At 39.6% G+C, this 21721-nt stretch overlaps 1 protein-coding gene across 1 annotated transcript; it reads left to right on the top strand.

Annotated features, from left to right (window-relative positions):
- Positions 1–666: 666 nt before the first annotated feature.
- Positions 667–21333, top strand: slc6a2 (solute carrier family 6 member 2). Its single transcript, XM_083999755.1, has 15 exons — positions 667–734; positions 1183–1645; positions 3287–3418; positions 4726–4963; positions 10950–11088; positions 11332–11466; positions 11973–12076; positions 14353–14477; positions 14584–14696; positions 15840–15968; positions 16777–16876; positions 17650–17750; positions 18997–19164; positions 20025–20096; positions 20191–21333. Exons 2-15 carry the CDS (start codon positions 1363–1365, stop codon positions 20212–20214), a joined length of 1863 nt encoding a protein of 620 aa, XP_083855881.1. The 5' UTR covers positions 667–734; positions 1183–1362; the 3' UTR covers positions 20215–21333.
- The last annotated feature ends 388 nt before the right edge of the window (positions 21334–21721 follow it).

Below are 21721 nucleotides of genomic sequence, written 5' to 3'. Positions count from 1 at the left end.
GGGATGAACTGATCAACCATATCTAATAGAAATCATTGCCCCTGGCAAAAGCTGCTGTAGAATTGAATTACACATGGAACACAATGCTTTTACTGCTTCTTAGAAAACTGTAATTCAATCTGTTTAGTACAGAGAAGAAACAGATAAAGTCTGAATTAAAACATTAGAAAAGTTTTGTGGTAAGTGAAATTCAAATACTCAAGAAGGTAAAGGGACCTACCTGAAAAACGTCAAATCAAAAACATAAATCTGAAATACAAAGACATGGTCTGTCCTTTTTTTCTTATCCTCCTCTTCACATGGAAAAATCTCGTAAATAAATGAACATGCCAAGAGATATAAAGTTTAAACTAAGTTTTTTTTAAGACAACATCTGATTCATAGGGGAGGTAAGTATCCACATCATGCACCACTCTAGATGGATTAATCTTAAAACCACTCTCTGCTCTCCACTTACTGTTTCACTGTCATGTCAGAGGCAGATGCACAACTTTAAGGGAACTTGAGCTCATCATGCCAAGTCAACATCAAACTGGAGAGAAAGTGTTCAATTATATAAAAAAAAAAAAATCACGTGGAAGAGAGAGAGGTCACTGACTTAAAAGCTCGCATTTTATATCGTGTCTGCTGGAGAAGGCGAGTCTTATAGTTCCTTCAGAATGGGCAGTCTTCCCTCAGATGCATTTGGACAACAGCAGCATCGGGTCATGGAGAGGTGTCCCTAGCTTTACTAAGTACGGAGGACAGCCTTTCAGTTGTGGGGCTTTAAATTACTTTAGCAACAGTGACATATTTAGATAACAATTTATCTTTCTCATTATAAGCTTATGAGTGATGTTTTGGGGTAATTGTCTGTTTGTTCAGCGCACAAAGCGCTCAGTGCGCGCCGTGACGCAGAGAGGAGCTGACTCCGAAGTGTCTTTCACTTTACACCTGCTGCTGCTGCTGCTGCTGCTGCTGCTGCTGCCGTGCATCAGACTACATAGACAATGTTTATCTTAATGCTGTACTTGTTTTAGTGGCACGCAGACATTAGGTCTGTCGGCTATAGGAGGAATAATGTCACCTATTCCCCTCTGTCAGTCCTAACTTGTATTTTCTCGCTGTGCGCAACTGTTTCAAAACTTTACGCACAAACACCCAAACCTTTCCAAACTCTCTGTTTCTCTTCCCTCCCTCCAGCTCATGCACGCGGGGGTCTCTGGCGTGGATTCGGAAGAGATCGCTCGTTTATCCGGTTTTTGTCAGCGGAATTGCCGTCCTTATTCAAGCTCACCGACTCAGACCATCAGCTCCACCAGAACCCGCAGGGGGCCGTGAGAGCACCGGGCCAGCGTGGGCTTCCTACGCACCACAGAGAAGATGAATATCCAGGTTTTGCCAGAGCACAAGCTGTCGTCGGTGGCCCCGCTGAAACAGTGCAATGTGGAGAAAAAGGAGGTAGAACTGATACTGGTGAAGGACCAGAATGGCGTCCAGTACACCAGTTCCTCCATCATTCCCACCCCTGGAGGTGCTAACGGACCCGAGGACGAGCGAGAAACTTGGGGCAAGAAAATAGACTTTCTCCTGTCCGTCATTGGCTTCGCGGTGGACCTGGCCAATGTTTGGAGATTTCCTTACTTGTGCTACAAAAACGGAGGGGGTGAGTAAACCGTGTTATTGCTGATGGCACACAAATGTAAAACGCTAAGAGAAGTCATAAAACTTGTCATGGTGTGCCACAAGGTTCAAAGACTGATACAGTGGAGAGGTCGCACATGTAGACAGCAGGTTATCGTACAATGAAATTGTAGTATCCTTTCTTCATTGCTGTTCAGCAATCTCAGGCGTCAGGTGCTGAGGCATTTCTATTTCTTACTTTCAAGTGTTTCAAAAATATGTGTTGGAATGATCTTTTTTCTTCTATGCTGTTGTTTTAATTTTAGCTACTTTAATCTCTTTGAACTGGCGTACATAATAGTCCCAGGTGTATTGTTGAGGAAGTGCATTTAGCCTTCATGATGACGGAAATACCTCATTTCACATGAAAAAAAGATACTGTGTAAAACATCTACTTCTTAACTGTACCACGCGAGGCAGTCAGATATTTAAAAAAAAAAAGTCAATACCCCCAGGCAAATACACAATTTATCCTTAAATACACATTTTACATATACTGCAAAAATACATATAAAAACAGTGGAAATAGCTACTGGTTGTCCTTATGGTAATAACAACATGAAACTGAAGGTGCAGTGCAGTGAGTAGTATAGTGCGTGGACTTGGATCACTTACATAAGACAGGTGCTCAAGGTGTTTCAAAAACAGCTGAAAATCTTTCTTTTAATAAAGCTACTACATTATGTTATACAATTTACAGTTCTTTACATCCCCATTAGTTAATAAGAAAACAGTTAACCTTCATAATAAAGAACAGGTTTCCTTTCATCAAGGTATGTAGATGTGTGTCTTAAAGTGACCCTGAACATTTTTTCTTGTCACACTTAATGGAAACAACTGCTCACAGGTGATTTTAATTAATTCTGTTGAAAACAGTTATATAAATATCTGTGTTAAAATACACCCTGAGGGTTTATTTGCTCAGACACACTAATAACTTGAAAACAAGTGTCTGCGCTCTGGTTCTCTCAGTAAGTCTGAATACAAGAGGCTTGACAGACTGCTTACTTGCACTGTTTTCAAAACAGTTGAACACTGGAGCTGCAGTGTAGTAAGAGAGAGAAAGAGAGAAGTACTGTACAGTGTGTGTGTTTGAATCAACAAAGGACGGTTGTAAACAGCGTTGTTTTACCTACAACACAACAGAGTGCTCACTAGAAGGTGAGCTCTGTCCTCTGTTTGCCTGCGTGTCCATTCACGAGGTGAAAATCAACATGTTGTGCTTGGTGCCCCAAAGGGTCAACTCCACTGCTGGCCTGTCAATCATATTGGCCTTCAGCAAAATGTATTCATTACTGTACATAATGTGTCATTTGTGATGGACAGTGTCAAGAACAATTCAATTATAAGGGGTCATTTCCTTGTTGGTTGATGTGCTGCTGAGGCACAGCATGAAAATAGCTGTGAGCCTTCCTGCTTATATGGTGGTGTGTTGTTTTTCCAAGAATGTCAAGCTCCTGCCAACACCACTTTTTTTGGTGCAGTATTTTATCAAACACTCTTTTCAATGTTGACCACCTATCCTATTATTTTACCGTAATAAATTTGTAGCCACAAATAAGCAGAAAAAATACTCTAAATGTAAATTTCTTGTAATTATTTCATTCTTTCTCTCTCTTTTCAGGGGCCTTTTTGATTCCCTACGTTCTTTTTTTGTTCATTGCGGGGATGCCATTGTTCTACATGGAGCTTGCCTTAGGCCAGTATAACAGGGAAGGGGCGGCCACGGTTTGGAAAATATGCCCTGTCTTTAAAGGTGAGCTGTGACAGACACACACTCACACACATACAAGCCTGTACCTCTGTTTACAGTACTTCAGCCTCTCTCTAACATCTTAAACTGTGCTTCTCTTACTGCTCTGTCATGCTCCTTTCTGTCTTTGCCTCTCTTCAGTATCTTGCCCTTTCATTTCATCCATTTGCTCTTGTCCTTTTCCTCTCATAGGTTCAGAAGTGTCACTTGTAACTAATCTCTTTGTCACATCTCCTCTCTGCATTTTTTCTACTCTCCTTGTGCTTGTAACCTTATACCCCTGTCTATGTTCATGAAAATGTCAATTTCAAATGGCTGAAACAATGCCAAATCAGGATAGTGCCCACAGCGCATGGGGGTCAATTTAAATGCAGTCAACTATTAATCAGAAACACAACCAAAAATCTCATATTAGGCTAGATCTAATATGTTTACTATTAGAGAGGAGCTGACTGATAAAGAGTTATGCCGTGCAGCCTTTAAACTGAAGCTTTCACTGGACCAGAGCTGCAAAATCTGATGAACTTCACTCACTAGCATGAGATTTGCCTGGAAAAAGAAATCTAACGACATGTTTCTCTAAAACGAAAACTGCACGTAAAAAACAGTTTTTTCTTACTATAATAGTTGCTTATTCAGCAAATTATTATTTGATACCTTCTGATAAGCTCCTCTGTCTGCACTGTTGAATCTGCACCAGGCACTGCTTTTGTTGGCTCCAGCGCTGAGGAGGGTTTGTTATCTTCCTGCCTAGAATGAGTGGGTGATGGGTTTATGGACTTCTCTGTTTTTAAGTAAGGACCTTACATTCCAGTGGAGACAAAACAACACATCCCAGGATATATCAAGAGAAGTATGCATAAACGCCCACTGGATGTGTGTGCAATGGTGTAACCTCCAGAACACCGCTGAGGGAGTGATATAGTATGTCCCTTATGGTGACAGTGACAAGGAGATGCAACCCGTGATAATGCTATTGAAATTTATATTACACAAAGGGTTGCAAAATTTTGGGAATTCACATGTTTTGGAATGGTTTTCAGTTAACTCTACAGTATATACTCTTGACTCTGGGATGCAGCATATATTCAAATGATATGGAAACAGAAAGAAACTCATATTAACAGGCACCTCTTAAAGAGTGTGTGAAGTGCAAGAGAATTTGCACTAGGTTGATGATGTGATTGAAAATCGGTTCTTCTAATCCTATAGTTGTAGTCTAATGCACAGAAACTAAGAATTTCATGCACTGCACAATGTGTGTAAAGCATTATTTCTGTCTCCCTTCTTAATGACCCTGTGCTCCTCAGGTGTGGGCTACACTGTGATCCTCATAGCCCTGTATGTAGGCTTCTACTACAATGTCATCATTGCCTGGTCCCTCCACTACCTGTTCTCCTCCATGACCAAAGAGCTACCATGGCTCAGATGTGGCAACATCTGGAACAGTGAAAACTGCACCGACCCCAAAGCCATCAACGGATCCATCCTCGGCAATGGAACTTCTTACGCCAAGTACAAGATCACTCCAGCAGCGGAGTATTATGAGTAAGTGATTTCAGACAGTCTTTTATCAGATCGTCACTTATGTTTCTTCCATGACATGACATATTACTCTGCACTGAGAACATTCAAAAGTCAAGCCACCTGGTAATTGCCACAATGCAGTCATCCTACATGGATGGATGCAATGTGATTAAAACATTTACACAGAGCACATATATTTGTTTAATTTGGTCAGTTACTACAATGTGGCTATTACTTTGTAGAGAATTGAACACAGTCCACCCAACAACACCATCACATGCTCGTCATGCTCTCTTGTATTGTGAATGTTGTATAGTTTATACTGTGCTAGTGCAGTGCGTAAACATCCATCGAGCCACTGTCCATGTGAAGAGGTTGACCGGTCACTGAAACATGAGCAGAGGACTTGAAATTATCCAGCCCCAAATGTTTGCACTACAAAAGGTGTATACATAAGACGTTCAAATATCCTCTTTGAAGTGCACGAAAAAAGCTCTGTCTGTTTATACTTCAAAGACAGCCAGTTCTTCCCCAGCTTCTGTGAAGACTGTGCAGCCCAGAGGAAGTCTGTGAAATGACTTGGACAATACAAGGGACACATGCTAAGCATGACGCACTGAGTACATTTAGCATGCAACCCGGCCAATATTCAAGCTCGTTAAAGTCCACTCCCATTTTGCTGGGCTGCAGTGGCTCCTACAGTATGTTTATTTAATCAGTATCCCTGGATACCTTTCAATACCCAGGGAGCCCCAAACTTGATAAATTCAAAGTAAGTCAGTGCCTCAACTTGATATGTGAAGGTCAGCCACATGAATGACTTCAGATCTTCAAAAAAATGATGCAACATCCCTCAAAGAGTTGACACAATCCCTAAAATCAAGAGGCAGAGCACATATTCCTGGTGGACTTTATGCTACGCTTAATAAATCATGGGAACAAAGACAGTATATGTGCGTAGATGGACACACAATAGAATACTTAAAGACAGATCTTGCTTGGGGTTAAGCTCTGCAGGAGACGATAAATCCTTCTCCTAACAGCTAGCTTTGAGCCCAGGAGCAACGCCAAGGCACAGCATGAGGGAGTGAGGCCAACTGAGTCAACAATTGTCTTGCCTGACCACGTACACTGCCATGACCATAGTAGCAAAAATCATCAGTAGCCTACCACAAACTATATAATGGAACTTTCTTTTAGTCACAGGCCTGAACTGGTGTGCGTCGATAGTTAATGAAGTCTAGGCTCCTCAATCGGTACATACTGTATTATTATTAATCTTATATTCTAGCTGATAACTTACCTTCAAAATTGCATTGTGCTATAAAAACAGGAAGACCAAAAATTGGGTATCCCAGTATCTTTAAACCTGTGTTAGCTGAGCAGCATTATATAAGCTGTTAGCATGTCTTTTTCAGGCTCCTCCATGTCCAGAGGGAATTATTTAGTTCTTTAGTAGCTGCACATTGTGTTCAACAACTAGTTCCTCACTGTGTCTGTCTGCCATTTAGTGCTGGGTAGTGTACAGTTAGTTTACAGTGGAGTAATGATCCAAACAGTAAATTAGCAAACCACAAAGAAAGACCTAAAAGATTTTAACCTGCTCTTATGAGCTGAGGGGAACTGCAGAGATACGTGATACATGTGTGATCATTTTCACTCTCACACATTGTCATTTGATTAATTGTTAATATAAAAAGCAGGGCAATTCAATTCAATTATTAATCAATCTGTCAAACTGAAATTATATGCTCTGGTTTATGGGTGATTTCAGCGTTGTGTCACGAGCTGTATCTTCTCTCACCATTCACTACTGTTGCCCAGCAACCTTGATAAGTCCTAACTTGGTTTTGCAACAGTTGAACCATTAGCTGTTCATTTTGTTTAAATTCAAAAATCCAATCATCAGGCTCTCTGTCAGCTTCGTTTGCTGCCATATAATTTTCATTACCAGCATGCAATAAATCTTAGGATAGGTTGGACCATGAAGGATCCACCTGCTGGAGTCCTCATTGCTTTTCTCAGCTGCACTTGAAAGAGCCTTTGAAATGGGACAGTCAAACCGCACTGTGATGCAATCTGTGTTTAAAACAAGCTGCAGAGGGATGCAGCCCCCAAATTGGGACACAGCTTGTAACTTTTACAAATGTTTTCATAACCTTTAAACATAAATATTAATCTGATTTCAGCCTTTAATTTATTCTCCAAAAGTTATGTAATGCAAGTTCAATTTTACACCATGGTGCAATTTACAGCACTGAAGAATGAAAACAGTCCAAATCAATCTAGCTGAGAACAACAAGCTGGTGTGATTCTAACATGACATGTTGGAATTTATCCATAACACAGAAACTCCATATGACCTGACAAAATGTGGATGATATGAAAGTGGATCTCAGTTCATGTGACAGTGCCTGTTTGGAGGACGTGGAGTAGGGGCCACGTGAGGATGGCCAAAAACAATGATCTCTGCCAAAAAACTGACCTGGAGACTAATCACCTGGGCATTTCTTTGTGATTAATTTGATAACTTGTGCAGCCACAAGAGATGAAAGAAACCTCACAGATGTTAAGATCACAACAACATGTCAATTAACTTAACAGAATGAGGCCGCATCGCTTGAAAGCATACAAATCACGCAGTTGGAGCTGAGCTTGCAGGGTTCTTAAGCTGCCAGTGGTATGGTCAGACAGCTATGAAAACCCTCTCTGCTCCAACATTTTCCCCACATCAACATCGGGAAGGTTGTGTCCGTCAATTTTGGCAACTTTCTGAAACCAACAATCCAACACCCACACCCACTCCAAGCAACGATTGGATACGTAAAAAACAAAAAACTAATTCCCCTGTAAATTTTCAGGAATAAAACATTTTTAGGACTAACACCATAAATGTTTTTTTCTCAAATTTCTCAAACTCTACGTAGATGAAGATATAAACTAATTCCAAATAAAATAGAAAATAAAATTTGACACTAACAAGAATACCAACTCATTTCATTAGCACACATCCATATCCTTCCTTTGTTTTAAAGCTAGCCTCAAGCAACCACAGCTGATTTCATTGTCAAGGATAACTAGACTTGATAAATAGCTCTCATTTAAACTAAAAGATCTAATTACACAGACACTCAAGAGGATTGTTTTCACTTCAGTCTTACGTGCAATTTAACATATTTGTTGAAATAATTGCTTTTAAAACAACAAGGAGAGAATCATTTGCAATTAATTAAATAAATTAGGTTGAAACTAGATAGAACTCCTCAGCTGTGGTCTATAGTCCTTCTTATTTATTTATTTTTCATATGGACTGTTTCTCATCCTGTAACCAACATTAAGACTGGAATGCAGGCAGTTGTGTGCCAGCCTTAAGCACACAAAGACCAACTAATAGCAGCACTGAGTGTGAGGATAGCATCCTAACCAGCTCGTAGAGTGACGTAAAGAGTAAATGTGTTTAGATTAACTGAGCCAAAGGGACCTAGACTGATGTTGCTGTGATCATTTACTGGCAGTGCACTATCAATACTATCAGATGAACAAGGACGACTTGAGGTATTATAACACAACACCAGACTCTACGTTTCTCTCTCCAAATAAACTGATGTCTTCACGTCGCTATCTGCCTCCCCAAAGACCTCATAGCTTTGAATTTATTATCAGGCAAAAGATAAATAAATGCTGAAGAGGACTTTCACAGATCCTTTGGTCCCTTTGGGTCGTAGGTCTGGACATACAGTACTTCAGTTTGTGTTTCTTGCTGGGTTTTTTGTGTGTGTGTGTGTGTGTGTGTGTGTGTTGAGCTGTTGTGTAAGCAACCTGAGTATCAGATCCTAATCCAGTTCCGCTGTTTATCCACCCATAACATCACATGCCAACTAAATTGAATCTTTCTTCAGGAAAGTCTTTGGACAAATGTGAAGAACAAAGGCACTTTAAATGTTTAACTGCAGCACATTGATACCCAAATAAAATACAACCTCCTCTAAATGTTCCTCAAATCTGGAGAGACATCTCAGTTAAAACATTACATAGTTTGTCTTGACTTTGTCTTGTTGTTTGCTCATGAGTCATGGACAGACCCATCTTTTTTTTTTTTTTTATCTAATGTGGCCTTGTTGGTGTTGGTTACCCAATATTTGTGAACAGTAATAACAGAAAGAAAAATTTTCAACAGTGATGGTGATTATGTTGGTCACTATACAAATTCAAAACATATGAGCAATACCTGTAAAGGCAATAAATAGAAACTAGTAGGCTGCCACTGCAAGTGATATCAATGTATAAATCAGCTTGGGAAGTAGGTTCTGCCCTAAAATTATCTCTTAAAGGGATAGTTCAACATTTTGGCAAATTCGCCTATTGCCATAATCCCTATAGTTTCAGGAGTAGGTTCATTAGGTTCATACACAATCCCACAACTCCAAAACACTCTTGTGGACGAGTTGGACCTGCACATTTGCCACGCTATGAAATAATAATGTATAATACTTATGTAACATTACGACACATGAAGCAAACACTCAGAACTATTTGTGCTTTTGTTGTCACTAAACCTAGGTTAACCTCTCCTGTTCACAATGCTTAACTTGTTTGTTTAACCCATACTTGAAAAGAAATGTAACAATGACAGTTTATGAGTGTGGCTCTCTCACCTTTTAAAGGCATGATGGTACCTGTCACTCTCACTGACAATAAAACATCTGGAAGCTTTAGAAGAAGAGTTACAGCACTGAATGTCCTACAAATCCTGAAATGTAATTTTTACAATTGCTATAATGCAGCTTAGCAGCTAGATTCAGTGGTAACTAGTCGCTTTTACAGCAGGGGTAGAATTTTTATTTTTATTAGCCATCATGCTTCCGCTCCTTATGCAGACTCCAGTTATACACTAAACAATGTTGAATTGCTCTTTTAAAGATACTTTACGCTCATGTATAAATGCTGAACATCATTTTGAAAATATATGCTGCCTTAATTGGTGCCTTTACTGTCATTAGCTGACTGGTCAACATACTGACAACAGCTCATGGCCAGAACAATTGTATATAATGTGTGAACTTTTCTCCTACTCTACTATTGTTAACTGAAGTTGTGCGCTTCCTTCCCGCTACTCAGCGCAGACATTTCAAGAATGAGTTTGCACCTGGAAACAATATTTAGTCAGGGAAGTAAGAGACACCATTTCTCCCCCCTTGTTTCATTATGTCATAATAAAACACTTGAACCTTTGAACACTTACCTTGATCTGACAATAAGCACTGAGTTCCAAGATTGCTGATAATAGCAAAACAATACCAGGGGTCATTATTGACCTTTCAAAGCATCTGTGTGTAGTGGGTTGAGAGAGAGAGAGAGAGAGAGAGAGAGAGAGAGAGAGAGAGAGAGAGAGAGAGAGAGAGAGAGAGAGAGAGAGAGATATTTCACTTTGCATATGAGACAATAGATGAGTTTTTCATCCAGGGCCGCTTAGCTTTAACCCACATAGATTTACATTAGGTAAAAAAAAAACTTCAATCTATCACACTGAAGAACATCAAATGCATTTGTTGTCAGTGTTAATCTGTGGTGATCTCATGCTTGTTCCAATGCTTGTTCCAGAGAGCAGCTGTCCCATATTTCATCTTTCATCTTCACCTCAGGCAATAGAGCGTGAGATATTTTGTTTAGATTCTCCCCGCCGCTGTGGAACCTGGGTGGGCCTGTTCGACAAAAACATGTATAAATGTAAAGATAAAGCCAAAAAACATAATGTCCCATACCACAGGAACATTTTCTCACAATATTTCTAATATCTCAAACCAATGTGCTTGAAAAGACCTAAAATGTACTACTTGAGCATGTATGTTCATATGAGTATTTATCTTATCTTTTAACAATACAATTATTTCATGTAGTCAGATTCATCCTAGGATATGAGAATAAACAGTGAGCCTTTTTTCAAAAATTAAAGATTGCCTATATGTCATGATGCATTTTTCCATTTTGTCTGTATGTTGTGATGCAGACGGGGTGTGCTGCATCTCCATGAGAGTAGGGGAATCGATGACCTGGGCCTGCCACGCTGGGAGTTGAGCTTGTGTCTGGTTGTGGTGGTCTTCATCCTCTACTTCAGCCTGTGGAAAGGTGTCAAGTCCTCAGGGAAGGTACAGGCCTGCTGGACCACCAAACACGATACCATCTCATAACAACATACTGTATAATATCGGCTGCTTTATTATTTCTTCATTTGATTACAAAAATTATAAAAAGGGGGTAGTGTTTTTTTCTTTCTTTCTCTCTACTGTACATTGTTGAGCACATTCTGTGTCTGAGTGGTTCAATCAATGAGAAACAAAATGATGTACTTTTTACCCCCTTTTGTGTGTTTGCTCTGTGTGATTATCCAGGTGGTGTACATTACAGCTACTATGCCCTACGTGGTCCTTTTTGTGTTGCTGATCCGAGGCATAACTCTACCAGGGTCCATGGACGGCATCAGGGCCTACCTCACCATCGACTTTGAGAGGCTCAACAATCTAGAGGTTAGAGATTGTGCTTGTCCGTAACAATTGGAGATGTTGTGGATGAATTAATACAGGATTACTAATAAACTGATAAAAGAAATGATTGCTGTCTTGAATATGAGTCTATGGTTTTGTGTTAACGTGAGAGACTTTTGGGTCTATCCATATATCTTAAAGTATGTGAGTAACCTTTACGTCAGAGCCTGTGTGTACTTAGAAAGCCCTCTTTCTGTGGTCCTTATTCAATGGGTGGAGTGTCTGAGGGTACATTCCTGCTGGTACCTCCCCTACTAAATGTATGGATAGTATATGAATGAATGTACTGTATACAGTACATGTATATTTAAGATCTTATCTCCTACTAGCTGAGCTGTTGTACATGTGTTGGAGTTGACTCACACAGACACACACATACATTTGAGCTACAAATATTGAAAACCAGCATTTATATTTAAGTCACTCTCTATCTGTGTGGCGTTTAAACCTAGAAAATGTTTCTTATTTCTCTTTTATCTTTGCTGTAGGTGTGGATTGATGCTGCTACCCAGATATTCTACTCGCTAGGAGCAGGATTTGGTGTGCTTATTGCGTTTGCCAGCTATAACAAATTTGACAACAACTGCTACAGGTAAGAGTTTGACTCTGCATTTGTGATTTTTGAAGCCTACAGCAACATAACATCCTGATGCTGTTTGGCAGTCGGCTGTTTCCAACATGTAACTGGATCACAAAGCAGCAGAGGTGATGCTAATCTGCCCAGCTGACCCCAATGGCCAGGTGTTATCAGGAAAGATAAAGTGCAGGCCAGGAAGGGTTGCCAGATTATAGCCACAGGCTGTATGTTGACTGGTTTGTCATAGTGCTGCTCCCCCTCAGAAACAGCAGGCATGAGGTTAGCTAATCTCTTCCATATTAATAAATTGCAGTGGTGCTGTTAGTAGCAGATGCTAGTGGCAAAATAGCAGTTTAACCTGTTGTCGTTGTAAATGACAGACATCACATCTTGGCAGCACTAAAATTGTCATGACCCTGTTGTGTTCTTGTCTTGTCTTAGTGTTATGTCCTTTTGTGGGTCCCTGTTTAGTTAAGTTTAGTTCCTGTTTTATTTTGAAGTTCTGTGTTGTCCTATCTGTCATGGTCTGTGTCTTTCGTTTCCTGTTATGTTCCTGTTTTATTTTGAAGTCCATGTCTTCTGACTTCCTGTGTGCTCCCTGCCCTTGATTACCTAATGTGTCTCACCTGTGATAATTGCACCACCTGTGTCTCGTTCCCTATAACCTCTGTGTTTCCCTTTGTCTCGTGTTGGTTCATTTGTCGTTTGTCCACGTCCTTCCATGGTGTGTTTCCTATGTTCCTGTGTCACATCGAGCCTGGTAAATAAAGCCTTGTGTTCATTGAGAGTCTGCATTTGGGTCCTGCATTCCCACCAACCTGACAAAAATGCTATGCCCACCGAACACAGACTGTTGTTTGAGTACCCACGCAGATCTGTGACAGTAGTGTAAAAATTAAACAACTAAAAACTACGATTTTCAGATTAATTCATTTAAAACCCAACACAAAATGCATTTTTACTCTGACTGCATGTTTCCTTCTTCGCTAGAAAATCTGAACAAGTGTATATGAGGAGAACAGAGCACTGTTGTCATTCATTGTTGGCTATGTCTAGATTATGTTAAATGCCTGTGACATTGCCCTGTGGCGAGTAAGACACACTGAAAATGCACATCTGGTTTATCTCTAAAACATTCACACGTGTGGTCTTACAACCACAAGATGAGGCCTCAAAATTAGTTAGAAAAAGCAATTAGAGGAAGGGTGTTTAATATAAACTGTCGGTACACAGGAAGGAAGTCAGTCAGGTAAGGAAAACAAATCCAATCCATCCTGGCATAATGAAAAAAATGGTCATACACATGGTGAACTAAACACAGAGAGAATGCTGGAGGGAGGATGAGCTGACATGGCAGACAGGGAGCCCCCACTACTGGGGATGGGCAATAAGACACAGGTGCAATGCATAAGGGGCGGCGTTGATAATCACAGCGGTGGGAAACACATTGTTACATACATACAAAAACCTACAAAAACTTAGACATAAAATCGGGATTATTTCCCAAGTTGAGCAAACATTGTAGTCTTGTTGCTATTAAAAAACTCCACTATAATAATTGAAAAGAATCAGTAAAGGAAAAACTTTAAATATAAGATTTTCATTGGAAGCTTATTTACCAAAGCTTTGTTCAATAGACCTACTTGAACTCGGCTGTCTCCACTTAGGCACAAATTCCTTGTTTCCTGTATGAAATATGTAAGTGTGTGTGTGTGTGTGTGTGTGTGTGTGTGTGTACAATACAAATAAATGAGAGAGATCATAGGGGGGAAGTTCATTCATTCACAGCGCTCTACTTCCTCAGCTCAGGAGGTGGCCGAGGTCAAGTTGACCTTATTCATTCTGTCAGACAACCGCACATGTGGCCACAAAACAACACGCCAATTACTGCTCAAACCACCAACCAGAAGCGGAGAAAAAAAGCCGGTCATTAACCTGAACATCCCCTCTAAATCACATGGCTGAATATCAACTCATGGAAAATTTTAAAGATCAACACATGTCCCCATTTTGACTTGCAAACTCTGTAGAATGGAAAATTGTGTGCCTACCATCACATGTGAAATACTATGAACAGAAGCAGTGATTTAAGCTGTGGCTCAACAATGTTAGTAACACAAACAGTGTCATGCTTAGGTCAAAAGACTAATACTGACTTAATGGTCTGTGTTAAAAGGAGAAATTGAGTAAACCCCAAACTGAAAAGATGGAAAACTACAAATAGAACATGTACAGCATGTGGGAGGGAGCACTGCTTTCTTTGTAACTTCTTGTGTGTTTTCTCTCTCCAGGGACGCTCTCTTGACCAGCACTGTGAACTGCATCACCAGTTTCATCTCAGGGTTTGCCATCTTCTCTGTGCTTGGATATATGGCTTACAAACATGGAGTGAAAATACAAGATGTGGCAACAGAGGGTAAGGATATTTTTCTCACTTGTTTTTAAATGATAATTTTCCACTTTTCATATGTTTTAGAAGTCATACCTTTTGTGTCTGCATGTTTCTGTGCATGTGCGTGCAGGGCCAGGATTGGTGTTTATTATCTACCCTGAAGCGATTTCTACACTACCTGGTTCAACATTTTGGGCTATTGTGTTCTTCATCATGTTGCTGACCCTCGGCATTGACAGCTCGGTGAGTCCCAACAGCCATATATTGGGTCTATAGGATCAATCACATTCTTATAACATAAGCAGGATGAAATGGACAGAGACGCTGTGCAGATAACAATAATATCCATGTTGTTTGACTTTCTTCAGTGGGTTGCCCACTGACATGAATAATTTGTCAGAAAACAAAACGCGGTGTGCAGGAGATTTTCTAAGAAACTGATTTTTTAATCAAAGCACTTTGATTGTGTTTATAATATGAATAATTAGCCTGCTATTATGTAGAATGTCATTGCGTTTTCTTGTCTTGTTTACCCCCCCCCCCCCCAAACTTAGGTTCTATGTTATGTTAAAACAGGCTGTAACAGTAAAGAAATAAGTATCATTAACATAAATGATATGTAAATCAGTTTGTATCTTAATAGCTGATGTCATGGTGTGGGCAAGTTGTAGGAATTTGAGTGATAAAAGTAAAAATGGGTAAACTATGTTTTGTTGTCTGTGGCAACAGCAACTGCCTTCTCTGACATTTCAAAAGCTGTACGCAATTATTTAACCAAACATCCTCACAATGTGTCACTCAGACACTAAATAAACTGTCAAACCACATCCCATCTGTCAGCAAATGTCCCGGAATAATTAACTCATTCTTCCAAATAATTTCTCAAGTAGATCAGATGAAATCTGTGTCAGTATGACATTCACTAATGTACTGGTTATGTTATCCTTGTACGGTAATGGTGAGGTACGACCAAAGACACTCTAGTTGGATGATAAAGTTCTATTCAATTTGTCAACATTGAAAGCAAGCATTGCAAAAATGAGCCAATTAACTTTTGTTGGATATTAAATTGTTACATTTACCCATGTCAAACTGAGTTGATGTCATTATGGTACATTTTGTCATGGTGCACATCAATGACATTTTCATTTACTTTAAATACACGTATGCAGTAATATTTCTGGAAATGTATCTCAAAGATGCATCTGAAATGTTGTTCAATACCATTTTAACTAATACTTTTTGTTGATCACTGCATACTTTTTAAGTGTGAGGATCTCAAACTGTCACAAAATATTTTATGATATGATGATCTATTGATCAGCATGAATCTAGAGATCTAGAGGGATTTCTTAGTGCCATGTCTGTCTTTGTCTCGTCTATTAGATGGGTGGCATGGAGGCAGTCATCACAGGCCTGACAGACGACTTTAAGATCCTTAAGAGGCACAGGAAACTCTTCACCTTCGCCACAGCCTTTGGGACCTTCCTGTTTGCCCTGCTCTGTATCACTAATGTCAGTATCAAGTGCCACAACGTTACAATACCTGAATGATGCAGTCTCAGAATAATGCTGGTTGATGTAATGAGTGGTAATTAGTCAGGAAAGATGAGCGTTGTACTCTCACTCATATGGGCAACACTCATCCTATATGGTGCAATGAAGAACTAGGACAAACCTGGCTGGCTGTTTGGCAAAAGTAAATATTGTTTTGAAAACAGATTAATTCAGTAATATACTTGAAATAGGGGCAGTTTGTGCTGTCAAAACGTAATCAAATTCAATTTGCACGATCCCCATGAACTCAAGTCTCATATTTTGTTGTCACAGAAAAAATACCTTTTTACAAATGTCAAAGAACTCTTTCAAACAAGCCGTTACATCAGACTCTGATATCAGAATTTAATTAGAGGCAATGTCCAAGGAGCTAATGATTATTTTTCAGCAAAATTCCTGTTCATCAGCATCTTCTCAGCATTAAAGAGAAACGATCACCGATTACAGAACTACAGACTCTGGAAGACAGGAAGACATTATGTTAGCAATTCACATGGTTTTCTTCCCTTAAATCAAATCAATAAAAATTATTTAGGAAGTGAATGATTCCTTTCCCATGCTAGTTCCCTGGCACAAGATACTGGATACAAATCATGTGAGGCTTGTCTACGCTCAGACGTCAACTCTTGGTGCAAACGTGCGGAGAAGCATATACATATTATGTCTGAAAGACCATTGCTTATTGTCTGCATACAGAGTCCACTTATCTTCAAGGGTGAAGATTTATTCACCACACACACTCACACTAAATTCTCTCTGTTTCTAGGGTGGAATCTACGTGCTGACCTTGTTAGATAAGTATGCAGCAGGGACTTCTATACTGTTTGGTGTGCTGATCGAGGCCATTGGCGTGTCATGGTTTTATGGTAAGAGATTCAGTACTTTGGCATTAAATTATTTTTACTACATTTATAACAGCATTTGTTCCCACTATCTTAGCAGCACTGTTTTGTAATGACACTGAACTTATCAAGTTGAGGCTAAAACATCTCACTCACTGAAAGAAAAAAAAAAAGCAGTTTCTATGTTCAGCACAACATAAAACTATCAACACAAAATATAATCAGATAATCAGGTTTAGTGATTGTAACTTACATGATGTACTCAGTATAAATTCTATAGAAGTGAATGAGAAGTTGTGCTGAGTCTTGTAGCCTGTTGGCTTGATGTCTGTGTCCAGAGTTCTGACCAAACACAGACAAAAAGATGCAAAAATACATGAACAACCTATATTATCTAAACTATCTAGCTCATTCTATCTGGTCTTTCTCAGAAAAGGGACAGCGCAATCGCAGAGACACAGATGGACGAAACTAAGAGACTCCCTGTGTCAAAAGGGCAAATCATCCTTTGGCAGGCAAATTGTGCAACTGGAACAAAAAATAATAAATATGGATAACCACATGGCAATCTTGATAAGATAATGAAGCTAATAGGTCAAAGACACATGATGTATTATGTCAGTCCAGGTCAGGCTGGGAAGAAATATCAGTGTACTATGAGGGTGTAGACCATCGTGTGTTGTGTTCCCTCCTACCGTCCACAAGGACTGCATACTTGGCATGAGAAAATTGCTGTAGCCCAATGTGTCTAACTTTATTCACTACAGTAATCTTTGTGTAATTTATGCTCTATCCAGGTGTGGACCGCTTCAGCGAAGATATTGAGCGAATGATGGGCTTTAAGCCAGGTCTCTACTGGAGGCTGTGCTGGAAATTTGTCAGTCCAGCTTTTCTTCTGGTAAGGAATAAAAGAGGTTACATTTAAGGCTAAGGTTTCCTTGATAGGATAATGTAATGTGATGTGACAGGAAAAAATAACCACCATTATAATAAATATCATCATAAATGCTTGCAAGATCTATGACATTATCACTCACGCCAACATTCAAAGTAAATTAAAGCAATAGTTTGGGTCCCAGAGCACTATGTTCAATCATCAGCAGAGGTGCTTGTGGCTTGTTCCCAGAGAGAGGGGATGAGGAGGATAGTTTCACCTTTGTGCGCCTCCTGGCAAATTTCTCACTGGCCAGTTAAACAAGTGGCAGCGACTCCACATGCATTAGATGAAACATATGATTGAGAACATTGTTGTCCAGGGGTGAGTGTGGAAAGCCACAAGCCCCCTTTAATACAAATGGCTGTCAACATCCTCCTCGATAGAAGGAGATGTTTAACGTGATTGAGAAAATAATGATCCAACACCAGACCTTACAGATGAAACTCCTTTTTTCCCAGATCATCCGTGGAGGGTCGTGCACTTGAAAATACCTACAGTAGTGTAAACAGGCTCTCCAATTGTAGTACATTAGTACATGAAGCACTTCTTTGTATTGGACATTGTGTCTGCTGGCAGGTAAAAACAAGGCCCTACAATGCCACAAATCCTGTCCCCACAAGTGCTTGTGCATCTAATGCTCAACTAGACCAAAGAGGTCTGAATTAACTGAATGACTGACCATTATCTTCTGACCTCCGCATTCACCTGAGCAGGTCTAAACCTGTTGTTAGTATAAACATGTCTACCGAAGAGCACCTCAGTCAAAAAAAGTTTGGCCTATATAAAAGCTCACATTTTACATGGACAGAATAGACTTCTCTAGCCAAAGGTAGTCAAGCAAAAGAGTGGTAATACTGACCTCTCCATGATACATGACAATGAAATGATGTGATATGTAAGGGATAGAGTGCAGGTTCAGCCATGAATGAGGTTACAGAGGGGGAGGAGAGTTCATTACAGTGTAAGCAGACGCCCGGCTCAATTCAGTTTCATGAATAAAAACTTTCAATGACATTAGAGAGGGACTTTAATAAGGAGTGTCTGTTCTGATTTAGTTGATGTGGTTCTTTACCTGGGTTCACTGTTTATTGTATCACTCTATGCTTCCCTCAGTCTCCCTTTCTCTTTTTTGTCTCTAAAGATATAACAAACTACTAATCTCTGTGTTTCTGTTTTTCTTCCCTTTCCTTCGTCCGGCATCTCACAGTTTGTGGTTATAGCCAGTACTGTGAAATCATCAGGTCTGAAGTATGATGACTACACCTTCCCTGGTTGGTCCAATGTACTTGGCTGGTGTGTGGCCATGTCGTCCATGCTCTTCGTACCATTGTACGCTATATATAAATTCTTCAGCCTATCAGGAACTTTCAAAGAGGTGAGTGTCAAAACATGTTTGTCACAGAGGTTGAAATAAAAAAATACTTTTCTTTCTTAGAGTTATTTCATAATTATAGGGCATTGGCTTAAATTTCTGTCAAGATCACTGAGGAGGAGGATGTCATGGTGCCAACAACTACAACTACTGTAACACAGGCACTTTGTGAGAACAGTTCGCTCATGTACATAAAACAGGATGTCACACAGTGGAAATGGACTTGCGTAACAGTAGCCAAATGTAATCAGCGGTAAACAGTACAGGACTTACAGTATGTTCTTCTTTGAAAAAAAAAACGTGGAAACATGTATCTGATTTAGGACCAAACGTTCCTCTCTAAACCCAATGACACTGGCGGTATGAGAACACTTTGAAATGAAGTGATCTCTTTAAAGAATCAAGAGTTTATGATCATAATCATCAAAGCACCAGAGAGCTATTTTCATCCCTCAGCAGAGTAAAGTGTCAGTTCCACTCTACTGTAACGACTCCCACACCCCATTGGCATTTCCCATTGGTACTGAAGGTCTCTCGTAAGTTCTTGGGTCGCAAGTTTACCCTGAAAACTCCTGTCGCTGCCTATCAAGTTTTCGCTGCATCTCCAAAGTTGTTGATAAGAATTCCTCACATTTTCCAGCAAAAGCATTGGCACCACTAATCTGAGATAAGGTCCAAAACTGACTGTTTTACTTACATCTATTTTATATTCCGTCCTACATCTTAAGTAGTGTGTGAACTCTTTGACCTGAAAATAAGAGAGAAAAAAATTAAAGGGACAGTGTGGTTTATGCCTTGCAGATGATAGACAGTTTGTTGGCTAAGTGTTGAAATTGATGTGCTACAATGCCTTGTTTTTGCAGAGGATAGCCTACTGCATTACTCCAGAACATGAGCATCATTTGGTAGCTGAAGGAAATGTGCGGCAATTTAAAGTAAGTGTAATTTTTTTTTTGTCCCTATACAATGAGTCTGCAAATCTGACACAAAGTCACAAAACACACTGATGGCGTCCTTTTTGTTTTCCAGCTCAAACACTGGTTAGCCATCTGATGACAGATGCAAAGAATTCCCTCATCCATCCTCACATCTGGTGTTTGGAGCTCCTGTGTACCACCAGTGGTTGGACACACGAGGAGAGCGACAGACTCCATCCTCTCGCTGCAGACCCCTCTCCTGTGCATTTACCACCCGAAAGCCTTTGTTTGTCAACAGCGGCTTCAAGCACTTTGATTTCAGAGTTATGCCCGTTAATATTTTAGAATAATTCTACAGCTTTGGCTCATAAGGGAGAGGCACCCGATGGGGAAAGTCTACTGTTATTTGCCCATGGACATCATTATAGTTTTTATATGCTATTTTAGTTATTATACTATTTAATTTTTATAGTTTGAGATGTGAGACTTATCTCCCATAAGGGATAGAAACTAAAATAAAAACCAAAAAAATCCTTAATCCCTGTGTATTACTATACAGGAGACCGAAATATTTCAATTTTTAAACTTATTTTTAAGCCCTTGATTATTTATTACCATTATTGTCACTGTTGCCTCTCTGTTGGCTGAGTGACTTTTTCGTGTCAGTGCCTTATCAAGCGAGACACTCCATGTTTCTTACATATAATGAACTGCGTTGACTCAGGAACCCACTAAATCAGCCCACAGTCTGTGGATGCCTATGGTTGGCTTTAACCTTGTCCTTTGATATTCAAATCGGAGAGCTGGGAGTCAACAGACCATCAAGGTCAAGCTCCTGAGCAAAGAGAATACAGGCCTGATATTACGCTTTTGTGTCACGTTGTGTTACAGAAAAGGGAATAATGCATGCATCACTCCAAAGCTTTAAAAAAGAAAAAACACTGAGGCAGGCTTCATTCACCTCAGTATGCTTTCAAAGGCCAAAATACACAACCAGGTCTAAATCTTGGTCAATGTCTGGCTGCTCACTTAAGATGAAAGGGGAAAAATTCAGCAAAACAAATGGCGTAACTGTTACAGTTTTGTGTTATTGTTGTGTGGCTTTTACTTTCATAAATTTTGTCTATTCAGTGCGTGTAAGGAATATGTGGCTTTTCCTCTGAAGACAGAGAGAGAGAGAGCATGTGTGTGTGTGTTTTCAGATTTTGTTGCCAGCCATACAGTGTTGCTGTTAGAGTACAGTACATGGAAGAGTGACAGCTGTAAAATGCCTCCTCCACTGCACTCTATATTGACTATTATGTTAATGCATGACAACAGCTCATCAACATCATCTTGTGATGTTCCTCCTTTCTGTCACCATTGTAGTGCCATCATGTTCCTTCATCATGTTTTCGATCACCATCTTCTGTTTTCTCTCTTTAAAAAAAAAAAAATATTTATTGGAATGAAGTTGAAGTTGAATTTTAACCTTGAATCATAACAGAACACCCTTACTGAAAGGAATAAAGCCACAAAGAAAATAAAAATATATGTGGAATATATAAGAAGATATAAAAATATATAAATATATTCTTTTGTTATATCTAATCTTGTATTTATCAAATTGTTTATAACAAAACGTGAATGTAAAGTATTTTAAA

The sequence above is a fragment of the Trachurus trachurus genome (assembly GCF_905171665.1).
Source record: "Trachurus trachurus genome assembly, chromosome: 3".
NCBI lineage: Eukaryota > Metazoa > Chordata > Actinopteri > Carangiformes > Carangidae > Trachurus > Trachurus trachurus.
Note: the sequence above shows the minus strand (reverse complement) of the source record. Positions and strands in the feature narration are given on the sequence as shown.

Excerpts from the sequence above, each read along its gene's own strand:
- slc6a2 (XM_083999755.1), top strand. The coding sequence starts at position 1,363 with ATGAATATCCAGGTTTTGCCAGAGCACAAGCTGTCGTCGGTGGCCCCG. Across the intron at positions 11,089-11,331 it reads GTGTCAAGTCCTCAGGGAAG|GTGGTGTACATTACAGCTAC; the intron begins GTACAGGCCTGC and ends GTGATTATCCAG. Across the intron at positions 15,969-16,776 it reads CCCTGCTCTGTATCACTAAT|GGTGGAATCTACGTGCTGAC; the intron begins GTCAGTATCAAG and ends CTCTGTTTCTAG.